This window comes from Dermochelys coriacea, chromosome 1 (assembly GCF_009764565.3).
Source record: "Dermochelys coriacea isolate rDerCor1 chromosome 1, rDerCor1.pri.v4, whole genome shotgun sequence".
Classification (NCBI taxonomy): domain Eukaryota; kingdom Metazoa; phylum Chordata; order Testudines; family Dermochelyidae; genus Dermochelys; species Dermochelys coriacea.
In genome coordinates, this window is record NC_050068.2 from 279,684,278 (window position 1) to 279,703,535 (window position 19,258).

Genomic DNA, 19,258 nt, shown 5'->3' on the forward strand with positions numbered 1-19,258 from the left:
ACGGTCCAGCCACTTCCTTCAGTGGCAAGCGCAGTCTACTGTTTAGCCACTTCCCCAATGGCGAGGAGCAGGGGAGAGGGACCTGGGCCCACCCACTATTCCGGGTCCTGGCCCAGGGACCTTATAGATAGCAGCCACTTACTGCATCCCCTCCAACTCCTCCATGGATCTCCCTGGGCCACTTCCCCACGGCCCCAGCACCTTCTTTACCCTAGCCTCAGAGCCTCAGTCTGCAGCACCAACCTATAGCACTGCTATGTCCAGGGTGCTTGCTGCCCTCAGCCTGCAAGGTAGCCAGTCTACCTCTCTCCTCAAGCTCCAGGAAGAGATACCCTCTGCTCTGCCCTGGAGCCCTTCTTATATGAGCCTGTTGGGCCATGATTGGCTGCTCCTCTCAGATCCTCTCATTGGCTGCCTCCAGCGCAGGCTCCCTATGGCTGCTTTTAACCCCTTTTCTGCTAATGTGGGGCAGCTGCTCCATCACAGTACAAAAAAAACTGCATTAAAAAACAAAACAATGTAAAACTTTAGCACCTACAAGTCCACTCAGTCCTACTTATTGTTCAGCCAATCACTCAAACAAGTTTGTTTACATTTTCAGGAGATAATACTGCCCGCTTCTTGTTTACAATGTCATCTGAAAGTATGAACAGGCGTTTGCATGGCACTGTTGTAGCCGGTGTCTCAAGATATTTACATGCGCTAAAGATTCATATGTCCCTTCATGTTTCAACCACCACTCCAGAGGATATGCATCCATTCTGATGATGGATTCTGCTCAATAACTATCCAAAACAGTGCAAACTGACGGATGTTCATTTTCATCAACTGAGTCAAATGCCACCACATCAGAGTGTTATTCTTTTAAAGACTTCTGAAAGCATGCTCCACATCTCGCTCCTCTCAGATTTTGGAAGGCACTTCTGATTCTTAAACCTTGGGTCCAGTGCTGTAGGTATCTTTATCTCACATTAGTACCTTCTTTGTATTTTGTCAAATCTGTAGTTAAAGTGTTCTTAAAATGACAGGTTTCAGAGTAGCAGCTGTGTTAGTCTGTATTCGCAAAAAGAAAAGGAGTAAGTACTCTTGTTCTTAAAATGAACAATATGTGCTGGATCATCATCATCCAAGACCGCTGTAACATGAAATATATGGCAGAATGCGAGTGTTCTGGGCCAAGGTGTGAGTTATTGGCTTTACTGAAGGTTAGTGACCCACCCGCAACGGGGATTTCAAGCGTTGCAGTCATGGAGGCGGGGAACCCAGCACACCAGAGCTCTGCCTGGGACGGAGTCCAACGGAGAGGCAGACAGTCAGCATTAATAAGCACTACACAAAAACAGCTCATTAATATAGAATTAGGTACTTCCCAAAGGGGGGCTTTCCGCTACCTGGCAAAGGGCCATGCAAAGCAGCTGTGTCCTTCAGTAACTATCTATGTACTTCCCAACCTGGCGAAGGGCCATGCAAAGCAGCTGTGTCCTTCAGTAACTATCTATGTCCTACAGTAACCTCTCGGCTCGAGAAATCAGAAATTCCCTAGCTAGGCCGTAATAAAGTCTTCCGCAGACCCTTGCTCTGTTTTACCCAGTATAAGAGACATACAATTCTCTCCCAAGGAGTTCAGCCATAAATTTAATTAACAATTTTTTTTTAAACGAGCATAATCAGCCTGGAAGCATGTCCTCTGGAAAGGTGGCTGAAGCATGAAGGGGCATACGAATATTTAGCATACGCGGCATGTAAATACCTTGCAATGTCAGCTACAAAAGTGCCATGCCAACACCTGTTCTCACTTTCTGGTGACATTGTAAATAAGAAGTTGGCAGCATTTATCTCCCATAAATATAAACAAACTTCTTTGTCTTAGTGATTGGCTGAACAATAAGTAGGACTGAGTGGACTTGTAGGCTCTAAAGTTTTACACCGTTTTGTTTTTGAGTGCAGTTATAACAACTACAAAAAATCTACATTTGTAAATTGCACTTTCACAATAAAGAGATTGCACTACAGTACTTGTATGAGGTGAATTGAAAAATACTATATTTTTGTTTATCATTTTTCAGTGCAAATATTTGTAATAAAAATATAAAGTGAGCATTGTACACCTTCTATTCTGTGTTCTAATCAATATATTTGAAAATGCAGAAAAACCTCCAAAAATATTTAATAAATTCAATTGGTATTCTATGGTTTAACAGTGCAAACTGCAATTAATCGCAATTAATTTTTTGAGTTAATCGCGTGAGTTAACTGCAATTAATTGACAGCCATAATGTAGAACATAATAAAAACCTATCCTCTCAAACTATCATAGCCAAAAACACTCAGTAACAATTTTTGTATCAATGAGTACTGTCAGCTCTGAGCCATAGCTCAGATTGCTAAACTCTTTGGGACAGTCTCTTTGTTATATATTTATACAGTGCCTAGGATAATGGGGTCCTGGTCTATGACTAGGGATCCTAGGTACTACCACAATGCAAATAATAAACAGTAGTAATTATAATAATAGTTCTCCATGTTTGAGAGAAGACAAGGAGGGGAATGAAGAATATTTCATAGTGACAGAGTAAATTAAATTTTGCCATGGCATTTATCGGGTTGCTGACAGTGAATTTGGTCTCATGTTACAGAGTACTCAAGACCCTGATTATGTTATACAAACAGCCACCTTTTGAGCAGCCATACTGTGCCAAACACCATGGTATCTATCTTGATACCTAATGCTCAAGCTGCTTTTAAATGCTCCATTTATGGCAGCTTATTTCCACAAAAGCACAGTTAAAGGATTTGTACAATTCTCTTTCACAGTATGTGTGACTAAGTTGCAGACACCCCAGAGCAGACATCACATTTGTAGTCAGAGAGATTTCTTTAAGAGACTGTATCACAGAACCGGAAGGGACCTCGAGAGGTCATCTAGTCCAGTCCCCTGAACTCAAGGCAGGACTAAGTATAATCTAGACCATCCCTGACAGGTGTTTGTCCAACCTGCTCTTAAAAATCCATAATGATGGAAATTCCAAAACCTTCTTGGGCAATTTATTCTAGTGCATAACCATTCTGACAGTGAGGAAGTTTTCCCTAATGTCCAACTTAAACCACCCTTGCTGCAATTTAAACCCATGGCTTCTTGTCCTATCCTCAGAGGTTAGGAACAACAATTTTTCTCCCTCCTTCTTGCAACCACCATTTATGTACTTGAAAAAATATGCCCCCTCTCAGTCTTCTCTTCGCCAGACTAAACAAACTCAATTTTTTCAATCTTCCCTCATAGGTCATGTTTTCTATACCTTTAATCATTTTTGTTGCCCTTCTCTGGACTTTCTCCAATTTGTCCACATCTTTCCTGAAATATGGTGCCCAGAACTGGAAACAATACTCCCGTTGAGGCCTAATCAGCATGTAGTAGAGAGGAAGAATTACTTCTCGTGTCTTGCTTACAATACTCCTGCTAATACATCCCAGAATGACGTTTGCTTTTTTTGCAACAGCGTTACATTGTTGACTCATATTTAGCTTGTGATCCACTATGAACCCCAAATCCCTTTCTGCAGTACTCCTTCCTAGCCAGTCATTTCCCATTTTATGGGTGTGCAAATGGTTGTTCCTTCCTAAGTGGAGTACTTTACATTTGTCCTTATTGAATTTCATCCTATTTACTTCAGACCATTTCTCCAGATCATTTTGAATTTTAATCCTCTCTTCCAAACCACTTGCAACCCCTCCTAGCTCGGTATCATCCACAAACATTACAAGTGTACTCTCTATGCCATTATCTAAATTATTGATGAAGATATTGAAAAGAACCGGATCCAGAACCGATCCCTGCAAGACCCCACTCGTTATGCCCTTCCAGCATGATGGTGAACCACTGATAGCTACTCTCTGGGAACGATTTTCCAACCAGTTATGCACCCACGTTATAGTAGCTCCATCTAGGTTGTATTTCCCTATTTTGTTTATGAGACGGTCATGCAAGACAGTATTAAAAGCCTTACTAAAGTCAAGATATACCACATCTACCGCTTCCCCCCATCCACAAGGCTTGTTACACTGTCAGAGAAAGCTATCAGGTTGGTTTGACATGATTTGTTCTTGACAAAGCCATGCTAACTTAACACCTTATTATCTTTGAGGTGTTTGCAAACTGATTGATTATTTGCTCCATTGTCTTTCTGGGTAGAGAAGTTAAGATGACTGGTCTGTAATTCCCCAGATTGTCCTTATTTCCCTTTTTATAGATGGGCACTATATATGCCCTTTTCCGGTCTTCTGGAATGTCTCCCCTCTTCCATGACTTTTCAAAGATAATGGCTCAGATATCTCCTCAGTCAGATATCTCAGATATCTCCTTGTCTTGTATCTACAAGACAAATTACCCTTACTTCTTACACTTAATAGAAAGTGAAGGAAATCTTATTTGTGAACCTTTTTTTGAAGACAAAAAATTATTGGACAATTTCACTTTATATCTTTGTTCTACAAGCATTGAATAATTAACAGCTAAATGCAGAGGAGGCTCTCTAATGCAAACTTTCACAACCATCACCTCTTCAATTACAGCAATGAAGAGGTGGTGGGGTGACAATAGTATTTCTCTACTAAAATCCAAGTTCCAATTCGAATGGGAGTAATCCATTCTCAGTATTTCCTCATGTATCCATACTAAAGAAAATGGGGACCTCCTTGGAAAACTGGACATATCAAGTATAATCCCTGAATTTCAAAAGATGTAGGATATTTCAAAGATATTTTTGTCAAAGTACCTTACATGATATTTATTTGGAATGCTTAACTAGAAAAACCTGGCAGAGGCAAATTATATTCTCTTAAAACACCAATGCACACACACAATGCTGGGCCCCAAACATATTTTTCTATTACCCATCACTCACTCACACATACAGAGCAAAACCATATGTAAGCATGACAGGAAACTTTTTTCTTTGAGCACAGGAACATAAGAGTTCTAACCCTGAATCTGTGTAGCTGTGTGGCTTGGGACAAGTCATCTCTCTTCCTCAATTTCCACATCTGTGAAAGTGGGATAACACTTTACCTACCTCACAGGGGTGTTATGAGAATTAATTAGCTCATGTTTGAACAAACACTTTGAAGATGAAAATTTCATGCTATTTAAATGCAAAGTATTATTTTTCTATAAATATGCAAAAACCAAGCACCTGCACTAATATATGCATAAAACCAAAACAAAATTATCCCTTCTCTATACATAGATGAGCACAATGTTCAGATGCACTACTCCCATCCATAGGCAGATCTCTCAAACCTCCCCTACTCCAAACACATACAATTATGTCTTCTAAGATATGCAAATTATATATTTAATGTTTGTGTTTATAAAACATGTATATATTTTGTCATAAGACTTTCTATAAAAGCAATTAAAAGAAAACAAAAAAATGTATTATTGATTAAATGATCCTACCCCTAGATGATATCTTCTCTGGCTCCATTCTAATAGGTCATCATGGTTTACAGGTGAGCAGACACAAATAAAAGTGAGAGGAAAAGATGTCTAGAGTACCAAATGACAGAAGTAGGCTTGATCTGATCAAGAGCACTCTAACAATTTTAGAGCCTTTTTGCAGTGGTTGTGCATGAGGCAAACAGGAGTTTATTTTTAGCATTGGCTTACTCCTGATCAGCAGAGTTGTTTGAAGTAGTGGACAGCTTTGGTTATTCCAACTGAAGCGAGTACTTTCCATTGCGAGGAAATTGCATGTTACTTTGAAGAGAAAATTGATTGGCCTGAAATATCCACTTCAGCAGTTGCAGAGCGATTAAGACTCTTCTGGCTAAGTTTAGGCCAATGATGCTCCCTGAGATACTAGAGTCTTTTTGCGGATACAGACTAACACAGCTGCAACTCTAGAGACGTTAGGAATATTTTGTGCTATAATCCATACTTTGCAACCAAGTGATTCTTTTCTGAGCAAGGCAAGCTGGGAAGAACAGCATCCCCAGCTGGTGGAGACTGCCAATGACCTAGGTAGGACAGGTTGCTGATTTCTGTATAGGAAGTTGTTGTGAGGCCATCACTTGATGCTGATGGTAATAGCCAGATTTTTCCCAAGATTGAAATCTTCCATTTTTGGTTAAGGTTACCCTTGCAAAACAATTCTCAAAGCATTTTGACATACAAAATCTTCCTGACCTGTCCATCTGGGTACAGACTGTGGAGTATTCTGGGTGCCTTGCTAGATAATCTGCTGATAAAGAACAAGTGTCCATACTGATACTGAAGACTAACAGATTTATCGGGACATAAGCTTTCGTGGGTCAAAAAACAATTCGACCCACGAAAGCTTATGCTCAAATAAATCCGTTAGTCTTTAAGGTGCCACCAGACTCCTCATTTTTGTGGATACAGACTAACACGGCTACCCCTCTGATACATATGTCAGATCTATCAGCTCTCGTAAATACCATTGGCCATGAAGCACTGTTGACTTGCCCTATTTCCTTCCATTAGGGTTCACAGACTTCATTCCTATCTTCTAAAGAGCTTTCAGATGGTCATCACTGGCAAGAATTATATCTGGCCATACAATTGAGGGTGTGTTTCTCTGTTACTTATTACTCAAGTTTGCAGTCTATGGGTACTAATGTAACCCCAAGTGCTGTTAGATGATCTCACAGCGGTGGTAATCAGGACATTTTTTCATCTGCATCTGGCCCGGAAGGCATAACTAGTTCTTTCAGATGCGGCCTTGCTATTATGATATCACATTGTCACTTTAATATTACACTACAGCAATGTGCTGTACATGGAACTTCAACTTAAATCATCCGGGAAACTAAAGTTAGTGCAGAATGTGACAGCTGTGAGCCCATATTTACAGGATTGGGGATTCTATCCTGGGAAGTAGTGACACTGAAAAAAATGTGAGAATCTTGGTGGATAATTAGTTGAATATGAGCTCCTAGAACGATGATGTGGTCAAAAGAACTAGCGTGACCCTGGTACATGTAAATAGGGAAATATTGAGTAGAAGTAGAGAAGTAATTTTACCTCTCTATTTTGCACTGGTGTGACTGATGCTGGAATACAGTGTCCAGTTTGGTGCCCACAATTCAAGAAGGATGTTGATAAATTGAAGAGGGTTCAGAAAAGAGTCACAACAACGATTAAAGGATTTGAAACACATAGCTTATAGTAACAGACTCAAAGACCTCAATCTATTTAGTTTAACAAAGAGAAGGTTGAGAGGTAACTTGATTACAGTCTCTAAGTACCTACATGGTGGACAAATATTTGATAATGGGCTCTTCATTAGAAAGGTACAATTACAATCCAATGGCTGCAAGCTAAAGCTAGACAAATTCAGACTGGAAATAAAAGCCGTACATTTTTAATAATTAGTAATTAATCATTGGATGAATTTACTAAGGGTTATGGTAGATTCTCCATCACTGCATTTTAAAATCAAGATTGGATGTATTTTTCTAAAAGATATGCACTCAGAATTATTTTGGGGAAGTTCCCTGGCCTGTGTCATACAGAAAGTCAGACTAGACGATCACCATGGTTCCTTCTGGCCTTTGAATTGGTGACTCTGCTCTGATCTGCATGATGGTTTGCAGGCAGAGAGCAAGGCTTTAGTATCGACCTGTGAAGCCCTAAATGGCTGGGGACGTGCCTCTGAGAGATTTCCTCTTGCTCTATGCCAGATTGTCAGTAATTCATAACTATTAAATTCTGCACCTCTGTAATATTTTTATAAAATGCACTTTAATTCACAGGACCAAAAGAACTGTTTAACACCCACTTAAATTACAGCAGTCATCCAGCATTATCTAGCATGAACTGTCTTGCTCCAAAGCCCAAAATTTTCAAATGTAATTGAGTGGATCTCTACAGGGTATGTTTTAATGCACTGAAGACTTATTTAGTATATGAATCAGTAATATTTCACAACAATGGAAATCCACTTAATAAAATGTTCTTCAAAAGTGAAAACAGACAATATAGGATCATCATAAGATTTCTCTACATTAAAAAAAACATATGAAACACAGTCTCTTGCTAGGATTGACATATGTTTGTTCTCAGACATCAGGGAGCCTTTTCTTTAAGCCTGGGTGCACTAGCTGCACAGAACAGCACAAGTTATATTCAAACCTATCAGAAGTGAAAATGGATTATTTTATTTATGAATCTATTCTTCAGTATTACTAAAGTTGCACAGGAGGAAAAAATAGGTTCTCTCTCCATGTTGTAACACTTTTATTTTTATCAAATAATAGGCACAAGGATTAAGTAACAGGCAACACCACTGTCTTTCGAATATCTCACACAAGTGCTGAAATGTTTATACAGATAAGCTGCACTTTAAGCCTACTAGACTGATTTAAGTGTATATGGTAAATAAGATGAGATCAGAACTATAGAAGCATCTCTATTCCAGGCAATTGTATCCTTAAACCACATTTTTCTGCCTCATGTCCATTCCATATGCCACCCATCATGGAGCAAGCAGAAAACATTCTGTCTCATACAAAGATCTGTGAAATTCTATAATCAAACAGTGATGCATAGAAACTGAAAGGAATATTCTTGGCACAAAGAGATCCAAAAAAAACCCAAAGCATAAGGTTTCTCCAATGTGCTTAATTTATGTAACACATGAAGCCCATTCTGATATAAGTTCCTCCTCTGCCTTGGTGGTTTTGCGCTTATTGGCAGATTTGCTCGCCTCAGAGATTCACAGCAGCCCTCAGTTTGGCTGTTTTCTTGAATCCACAGTCCAGGTCAACTCCTCCTGTGTCTGATCAGGAGTTGGGAGGTTGGGGGAGAACCCGGGCCGGGCCCACCCTCTACTCTGGGTTCCAGCCCGAGGCCCTGTGGAATGGAGCTGCCTAGAGTGCCTCCTGGAACAGCTGTGCAACAGCTGCAACTCCCTGGGCTACTTCCCCATGGCCTCCTCCCAACACCTTCTTTATCCTCACCATAGGACCTTCCTCCTGGTGTTTGATAATGCATGTACTCCTCAGTTCTCCAGCAGTACACCTTCTAACTCTCAGCTCCTAGTGCCTCTTGCTCCCAGCACCACAAACTGAAGTGAGCTCCTTTTTAAACACAGGTGCCTTGATTAGCCTGCCTCTCATAATTGATTCTAGCAGCTTCTTGATTGGCTGCAGATGTTCTAATCAGCCTGTCTGCCTTAATTGTTTCCAGAAAGTTCCTGATTGTTCTGGAACCTTCCCTGTTACTCAACCTGGGGCTAATATATCTGCCTTCTATTACTTTCCTGTAGCCCGGATCCCAATAGGATCACTTTCCTGTAGCCATCTGGCCTGACCCTGTCACAATTTTACACACACACACACACACACACACACACACAAGAGAGAGAGAAAAAAAATTGAGACACACACATCATTCAGAGTTATGGCAAAGAGCTGTTCAGTCTAACTGCTAGAAGCAAGCAGTCTGTCACCAGAATTTGTGACATAGTTACACATACACTGGTGCTTTTGATTCTCCCAGTGTGATCTAAGGGCTCGATCCAGCTCCCATTCAAGTCAATGGTAGTCATTTAATGGGTGCTGGATCAGGTCCAAATGGAACATGACCAAAAACTGAGGAGCCTATTGTGTGCCATATTTTTCATACATAAAATACACTGAAGAGTGTATAAAACAAATCTAAAAGCTTCTCTAATAGATCAAGATTTGTTTGTGAGGGGATAAACACATGTACACATATAATATAGTTACAGATGGCAATATAGTGATGATAATAATGATGTTAAATCTTTTAAACGCAGGTATCAGAAAACACTATATTGTGTTTTCCACATTATTTTAAACACACAGTTTGCTAAACGCATACTGCTTTCCGCCCCCAGGCAAACATAAATAGGAAGTCATGTGGATGGAAGAATCCACCTGTAGTGATTGCTTTGCAGAAAACAGGAATCAAGTCTGTAAAGCTTAGTGAGAGGGAGAATTTCAAACAATATTGCAAAGTGCTCACCAGTTTGCCACCAGTGATCCAACACTGGGACCTTGAAGACTTTTTTGGACCATTCTAATGTCTCCACATCACAGTGTTCACCAGCTACAAATAATGTTCGGAACCTAAATAAAATGGTAAAAATTTTAGATGTTAATGCTTGATAAGGAAAGGTAAAACAGAAAAGGAATATATTTCTCTATAAACTTTAGAAACATGTGTTCTATGTCCAAGATGTTGAAGGATGGAAAGTGTTTTTCTGTTCCAGCCTACTGAATGGAAATTGCATACCTATGGATATTAATGTATGCTTCTTAATATAATACTTAAAAATAGCCTCCTTTTTAAAATGTGATGGCCTTGGGACACCACTACTAGCTCAACAATTCAAGAAGAGTAAACTTAAATATAAAAATGTATTACATTTAAAAACAGAAACAATATAGTGTGTACAATGTCAATACCTACAAAACGAATACAATCTACCAGAAAGGAGCTCTCATTGTGAGCCCAGACATTGCTGAGGTTTTCATAAGGGTAGAAAGAAGAGAAGACTGATGGATGGCTGAATGTTGAAGATAGAGAGTAGGCCTGTGTGTGTTAGGTCAGCATATGTTACTAAACAAGGTAGAACTATGCAAGAGATGGAGAGCTTTAGAAATGATCTAGCAGAATTAGTGGTCATGGTTGAGAGTAACTCCTTGTTAGTGCTCACTAAAACTTCATGCTGGTGAAGGGTGCCCAGCAGACGAGTGGTGAGTAAATCTAGCTTTGGTAAAAGAAAGGCAGAAGGAAAGAAATGGGTTGAGCACTGTTTGTTTAATGGGTTCTCAGTGGCGAATACATGGCTCAAAAAAGAGAATCCCACCTGATGACATGCTAGAGTGGAAAAAGCATGCCCCGGGTAGACTATATTTTGATAAGAAGAGAACATATGAAAATGGTTAAAGACAAAAAGGTTATACTGAGAGATTATGTGGCAGAACAACAAAGTATTAACAGCTAAAAAAATTGCAGCCTGAGAAACCAGGAAAAAAAGATAATGCTGAGGAAGAAATTGCATTGGTGGTTATGTAAATGGAGATATGGGGGGAGGGGAGAGAAAGTTTCCCTCCCACCCCCATAAAAGTGGAGGAAAAGTGAAGGAAGGCTTTCATACTTTTCCAAGAACAATGAAGTCAGTGGAGGGAGAATGGAAGAATTTTAAAGAATGTTTCATCAAAGCAGCAGAGGTAACATGTGGCAGAATGAGTGGGGTGCTTTCAGAGAGAACAAGCTGGTAGTGGAAGTCTGATATAAAAGAGAAGTTAAAAAGAAAGAATGAATAATTCAGAGTTTGAGGAAGCAGCTCGTGATCATGAGAATAAAAAATGCAAGCAAAAATTGTGGCTAAAAATGCACTTGAGGTAAGAATAGAGACAGAAGAGGAATGATACTGAAAGCTGAAGGAAGATGGTGGCATTGGTTTTGCGGCTGACCAAATAGAGAAACAATGAAGCATGAGATATGAACAATTCTTTATGTGAGAAGAATAGGAATTGTGTGGTAAGCAACTCTATGGAGATGATAGAGGTATGGAAAACATATTTTCGTAGGCTGTTCCATTTGCAGCTTTCGCTTCTCATTTAAGCACCAACAGTTATGGGGAAGTCTCAAAAGATACTAATCTCTACAGAGGAGGCAGAAGCAGCACTGAATAAGAGAAAGCAATTGGTGAACATAAAAACTGTTGATATGATCAAGGTCACTGGAGATACTGGAGTAACATGGCTTCACAGGTATGTGATTTATTAGACCAAGGTAGGATACCAGATGACTGAAGAATGGGATTGATTGTGCCTCTTTGAAAGGATAAGGATTATGCAAATTATCCAACACCTACTGGGGCATCATCCTGTTAAGTCAGCTTCTCAAAGCCCTTGAGAGAATTTTGGAAGCAAAGACTGAGATGCAAGGTATAGGAAACTATAGAAACGGAGCAACATGGCTTTAGGAAGGGAAGGAGTACTATAAACACAATATCTGCAATAAGACTGAAATTTGAAAAAATGATAAATGGATGATTTAATTGCTATGCAGTACTGACTAATCCTGAGAAAAGCATATGTCTTGGTTCCTTGGGAGCTAGTGTTTGGAATATTGAGATGGATAGGAAGGGGACTTCAAGAAGCGGAGATGACAAAGGAGCTGTACCAAGGATCACGAGCTAAGATGCATCCGATGAAGTGAGCTGTAGCTCACGAAAGCTTATGCTCTAATAAATTTGTTAGTCTCTAAGGTGCCACAAGTACTCCTTTTCTTTTTGAGAATACAGACTAACACGGCTGCTACTCTGAAACCGAGCTAAGATGGTAACTATACATGGAATTTCAGAGAGTTCTGAGGTGATGTGGGAGACAAAGCATTGTGCTGAGTCCACTTCTCTTCCAGTTATGGAGTTCATTAGTAGAAGCAGCAAGACTGCAGAGCCACAGAGAAAACTAATGTACGCTGTCCCTTTTGGCTGATCGCTAAGGGCATGAATTCACTACCCGCTGCATCGGCAGGTAGTGTTCACTCTATCGGAGATTGATTTATCGCGTCTCATCTAAATGTGATAAATCGATCCCTGAATCAACGCCTGACTCCACCTCAGCAGGAGGAGTAAGCAGAGGCGACGGGGGAGCCGCCACGGTCGACTCACCACTGTGAGGAGGCCAGGTAAGTCAAACTGAGATGCATCGACTTCAGCTACGCGAATAGCTGGAAAGAGCTAAAGAGGAATTGGTAAATATGGTATCAGAGTGGGCATCTGTATTTGAAGGCAAACACAAAGAACACTGAAGTTATGCAAGTAGGGAAGGTGGAAGCAGAGCGGTTGACTGACGTTCCAGGAGAAAAACAATCAGAAGAAAGAATTTGTGTACTTGGGAAGTACATTTAGTGCCTTTGGAGAAAGAACTGGAGAAGTGAAAACAAGAAACTAATGTGCATGGGTGGCAGTGAAAAAGGTGACAGAAGTACTGTGGGATGGGCAACTAAGTAACTACTGAAACCAACAGTGTATGTTGAGTATTTGTCCCACCTGCTGTATGGTTTGGAAATGGTGGGTCTTACAGAGATGGAAGAAAAGGAGATATACGTAGTAGACAATAATATACTGAGGTGAACAGCTAGCATGCAGAGAGTAAACAGATTGTACAGGGAAGAAAGCAGAAGCAGGGAAGAAACTTGGGACTCTCATTGACAGATCAGCTCACCTCAAACAAGCCAGCCTGACATGTGATAAGAATGGGAGAATGACGACAAGCAAAGAAAACATGGGAGGAAGCGAGTAGCAAGAAAGGAAGACAGGATATGATGGAAAGACCCTCTCAAGAGAAGTCTGAAGAGAAAAGGCCTGGACCGTCAAGCTTACAAACCTGTACCATGGAATGGCAAAGAAACATGGGCACCTCTGACCCTGTGTAAACAGGAAAAGGAGTCAAGAAATGACGGGAAGGAGCAGAAAAAAGTATCAGAAAAGGAGCAGAAAAAAGTATCAGAAAATAAGAAACAAATTACACAGAAATTAAGATTTTTATGACAAGACCAGTAGTCTCTCTATAGTTAAAGCTGTAAACAGTGTTCCATTTTAAGGTTGATATTCAATAGTTTTCTAACCTTAACTGAACCAGTCATTTGAAAATGGGATTTCTAGCAACTACTGAAGCTAACCCCTTTTCCAGAAGTACAACCAACGTACATGAATAATCTTAAAGCAAATATTCTAAGTCATATATGAAATAAAAATAATACTTTGAAAATTTGTTAATTCTGAGAGACATGGGGAGAGAGAGAGAGATTGGCCTAAAAGCAACCTGTAAATTTCAGAGGCAAACAACAACAGAGACGATATATATATATATAGCATCTGAAACCCTGTTGAAGATTCCATATAGTCTAAGAGTTTACAAATCATTTAGATTTCCAAATAGTACAATAAAGGTAGCACACTTATTATAGCCACCTCTTTGCTGAATAATATGCTGCGTGCACATTAAACACTCAATTGATGCTGTATGTACTTGACATCATAGTATGTGCTAGAATTCTATTCATCTGGAGGGATGTTCTCTAGCAAACTGCAGCAGAAACAGAGGCATCTTTTGGCAGCAACAATAGGTGCAAATTGCATTTGTATTATTAATTAATTATTATTAAATTAAATAGTGCTATATAACCATGTATTAAACCCACAAAATCTTTTAACATCATGTTTTATCATATGCTTTGTCACAAGTTGTCATGAAGCACTACAAATTCATTTCACTCCCCCTTTGGTATGGTAAGGTCTTGAAGGTGAACTGAAGTGCTTTTTAAGTAGGTCCCTACAACACAAAAATATTATTTAGGATCTAGAACGTAGAACGTACTAGCAGACTACAGGTCTTATGCAAACTCTTACACAGTAACTTTACTCACATGAGTAGTCCCACTGTTATATCACATACATTTCTCATTTCCGAATAATTTACACACCACTTTTCATATGCCTGTTTTTATACCCTGTACCTGCCCATAGACACTTAGGAGGAGGATGGAGTCAATAAGATCTCAATATAAAAGCACGGTAATTGAAAGAAGACTAATCCACCACTATCCATTTCATCCACCTCCAGGAGAAAATAATAAATAATAAGCAACCCTTTTTGAGGAGCAACAGAAAACTTTGAACTTGGGTCCAATGAGAGATACATAACTGTACTTACATGAGTAGCCACATTGACCTCAATAGGATATTTGTGTGAATAAAATTACACACATACATGTGTGCAGGACCGGGTCCATAAACATTACAAATACATACAAAATATTTGAAAGTTGTTTATCTTTTACTAATTTGGTGAACGTGCATTCAGGGTTCTCCATTTCTCCTGAAAAATTTTTGGCTGTTTGGTTTTTTTTGAGGGAGTGAGCAAGAGAGTGTGTGATGTTCATCATGCATGATCCACTGATGTAGAGTATTATAATCAAATAATGAAGTCACATGAACATTATGCTTCATGTTTGAAGAACACGGTTTTGTGTCAAACAATGTACTATTTTCATTGACATTCCATTATAAAAAATTGAAAAATAATTATATAAATTAATGAGCACTAAGTTTGTTTGGCATTATAATTCTTTATTAGTCATCGTTCAGTGTATTTCACTGTAATACACTGGACAAAATGTCTTGTGTATGGCAACCCTTCCATTATTGTCAATGATAACAACCCAAGAGAGAAAGGAGGTTGAAATGATTCATAGTAGTATTCCTTTCTCTGCAGCATTAGCAGGATCCTGCTGTGAGGAAGCTTATAGCAATGTTCTAGCCGAATAGATTTAGAATAAAAACTTAATTCCTTCACAAATTAAACTGAGCTCACCAAATGAGATGTTATTCTTCAATATTTTTTATTCCAGTTCAGTGGAGCACTCTAATTGTTTGCAAAAGGAAATATCTCAGGAGGCAAGATCCCAAAGAATAACCAAAGCTGTATTAACTAAAACAATTAATCTTAATTGTATTAATACTATTGACTGTAACTGTGATTTCCTCTCCATGGACATGAGTCTTTGGCTCCATTCACAGCACAGCTCTACATGCTAGGCAATTTTCTAGTAGTAGCCAAAAGTTAATAGAGTGGGAGAAGACAAACAAAACAAAAACAGCTTGTGCAGCTTTAAAGAGACCACTGATTATCAATTGGGATCAGTAAATTAGGATCAGAGTCCATCCTCTGAATTAACAATGACTTGAGAGAGTACTTTACATAGCAGTTCAAGATGGAGAACGATGACTACAACTGCCACAAGGATAAGAGTTAAGTCCAATATATATATCGTATATCATTTTGCTGCCACGAAAAAAACCACCTTTGGCAAGCTGAAGCAGGCAAACAGAGGACAGATAAGGAAGTTTCTAAGTTTGTTCAAAAGAGGCAGGCAATACAAGACAGTATGAACGGCTTAGAGTAGAAACAGACCAAATGTTTCAAACTTGGAAACCTATAGTTAGGCACCTAACTCTATATTTTGGTACCCAAGTGCTAAGGAGAGGTGCAGAGTCATATCACCTCTGAAACCTAAACATGGGCACCTAAATTTATCACCTAAATCCAGCCTGCATTTATTCTGTCTAACTTCATCTATGCAACTTGGGGGATTTATAATTAATTTAAAAAAATCTCACAGTGAAAACATTAAAAAAATATTAAACTGTGAAACTGAAAAAATTTAAAAAATTAAGGGCTTGTTCACCTGAGCTAGCCCACCTTGAATTAGAGTAGTGGTTTTCAACATGTGGTCCATGGACCCCTAAGGGGCCATAGGTTATGTCTAAGTGGTCCATGAAAGGCTGTCATTACCACAGAACAGTGGTTTTCAACCTGTGATCTGTGGATCCTTGGGGGTCTGCAGACCACATCTAAGATTTCCAAAGAGGTCCACATCTCCATTTGAAATTTTTTAGGGGTCCACAAATGAAAAAAAAAAGGTTAAAATCCCTGAATTAGATCGACCACACTCAAACTAAAATAGATTGATTTGATTAGCAGCACAGAGTGATTCAGTTAGCAGCTGATGATTCATTATAACTCTAACTGCTGCATAACTGGAGCCTCAAGCATTCCCACCCAACCTCTTGCATCCTTCCCTGAATGGGCCAGATAGCTTGAACTTAAAACACCACATAGCTTGAGCTAGAGGCTTGTGTGTGTGTGTGTGCACGGGAGTCAGGTTAGGGGCAAAACTCAAGTTATAGCTAGAGCTAACAATGCAGTGAGGACAAGCTCTTTAGCGTCACATAATTATCCCCATTTTACAGATCAGGACATAAATGCACAGAGAAAACTTTAAAAAGACTTGCCTAAATTAGAGGGACAAGGTGAATGAGGTATCTTTTACTGGACCAACTTTTGTTGGTGAGAGAGACAAGTTTTAGAGCTACACAGAGCTCTTCTTCATGTCTGGGAAAGGTACTAAGAGCGTCACAGCTAAATAGACTAATAAGCAAAAGAAATATGGAATTAATTATTTTCTCCTCCTGAAAAGTAAATCAAAAGAGAGGTGTGTAAGTGATGCAGAACACTATATATGTATAGATATGAAAAAAGTCCTGGTATGAACAATTTTATATTTTGAATCGCACTGAAAACTTAATGGTTACAATCTGTCAATGCATTTATCATAGCAATCCTGCTCCTTGAACTTGATGTTCATGAAATCTTTTGACCTCTGTGTTAAGTGAACATGTCCTAAACTGTTGTCTCTGAAACGTGGATTCCTGATATTATAAATCAATGTAATTAAGCTTTAGGTTTTCAATCCAAAATGCACTGAAGAAGAATTAAGCTACATAAAGCTTTGGATCAGTGCATGTAGGATCCAATCTTGGAAGACAGATACAGCATGTACTTTTTTGGCATTGAATTACTCAAGTAAGTACAGTGCCAGTACAAAAGAAAACATACCTCTCTATTCATACAATTTCCTGAAAGCCCAGGTGCTTGACCTGACAGTTCCTTAAGTTTCCATTTAGGGTGTGACACAAGACAGAGTATTTTCAGCGGAGAGCCATCCACTTCGGAATTCGTACTCCAGTTTTACCTGACAAGGAGAGTGGTGCCCCAGCAAGATCTCCGCCTTGTCTCCAAACTGTTGTCTGAAGGGGCTGGCTGGGGATTTAGTTTGCATTTACTAACATAGGTTGGTGGATGTATTATGGAATTTTTATTAATTCTTTCTAAATATACCTAGAGACTATGGACAGATATAATTTGAACATGTAAAAGAAATTATTAAATTATAATTTTGCATATTTGGGGGGGTATTCTAATTTTACTACTTTTGTTGGTAGTGGTTTTCTTCTCTCTGGATGAATTTTCCCTTGGAGCACAGGACCCATGCATGATCCTCCACACCACTTAAAACGCACAGCAGGGGTGTATTGGGAAGGGCCATACGGAAACAGCTGAACACGTCAGCCATTACATCCCCACCTCACTGCAGGAGACTTCACAAGAACTCTCATAAATTGAGGCAAAGGATTCTAATGGGAACAGAGCTATGTGATCTACAATTGCACAGATCTAGTAGGGCATAGGAACTGCCATACTGGATCAGACCAGTTGTCCATTATATTTGAATCTTGGTAAATTCGTGGCCTCAATGACTTCCTGTAGCAGTGAGTTACACAGTCTAATTCCGTGGCATTTGGAAAAGTATTTACCCTTATTAGTTTGAATTTGCCATTTTTTAAACACCAAATCAGTAACTTCTGTTCTTCCTGTCTCATAACACAAGAGCATCATTTTATATACTTCTATATACCCCTCATCTTTGTCTCTCATCAAAGGTAAATAATGCCTAACACCTCTTTTACACGTGGGTATATTTAGGGTGACCAGATGTCCCAATTTCATAGGGACAGTCCCGATATTCAGAGCTTTGTCTTATATAGGTGCCTATTACCCCCAGCTCCCATCCCGATTTTTCACACTTGCTATCTGATCACCCTACTAGTATTCCATGCCCACAGTATGACACAGGGGCTGTGTTGCAGCTCTATGTCTCATACCTCAAGTTGTCAGGGTAGATTTCCCCTGCACAAAGCCACAATAACTTGAGCTTTATGCAGATAAAATTAAGTTTCACTGTGTACTCCTTGAAGTTATGTTTAAAATAGATCATTCTATGGTCCAATAGCTCTGTAGTTACCATACTGTTCAGAAGCAACAGTTTACAGGCCAGAGTACCACCAGGGAGAAGTAATAATCTTTATATTACCTCTAAACCTTATTGCTGACCAATATATGCTGGCTAGCATATATATTAATAATATATATTATTTGCACCATAAATTATAATATATACATTAGTATGCATTAAGTACAAATATTACTCCTTTTCTATAATCCTAAATTGGCCTACTCCTTTTCTATAATCCTATACCAAATATCCCATAACATCTTGCATTAGCTGAAGTAAGTTTTGGATTAAGTAGATAGGAAAGGAGTCAGGATCAGGATTTACAAGTATTTTACCATAGCAACAGGTAGGGAGTTATTCTCACAGGCCAGTACTGGAATATCCCAAAGTAAGACGACAAGATATATGATTGTTCTACCATGGTACAAACCTAGAACGTACCTTCACAGTCCAATACCAGGAATGCTGGTATTCAGAACAAAGATAAGGAAAGGAACAAACAACAAGTTAAGGAACTGGGACAAACTGATGGGTTGAATTTTAGTGACATGTAAAGAA

General features: G+C 39.2%; 1 protein-coding gene across 1 annotated transcript in view; it reads right to left on the minus strand.

The window, feature by feature from the left end:
- The window catches only part of ACSS3 (acyl-CoA synthetase short chain family member 3), a 123,010-nt gene that overhangs the window by 44,582 nt on the left and 59,170 nt on the right, over positions 1 to 19,258 (minus strand). Inside the window, exon 9 of the mRNA XM_038388133.2 lies at positions 10,010 to 10,113. Coding sequence (XP_038244061.2) covers positions 10,010 to 10,113 — 104 coding nt within the window. The remainder of the gene's footprint in view (positions 1 to 10,009; positions 10,114 to 19,258) is intronic.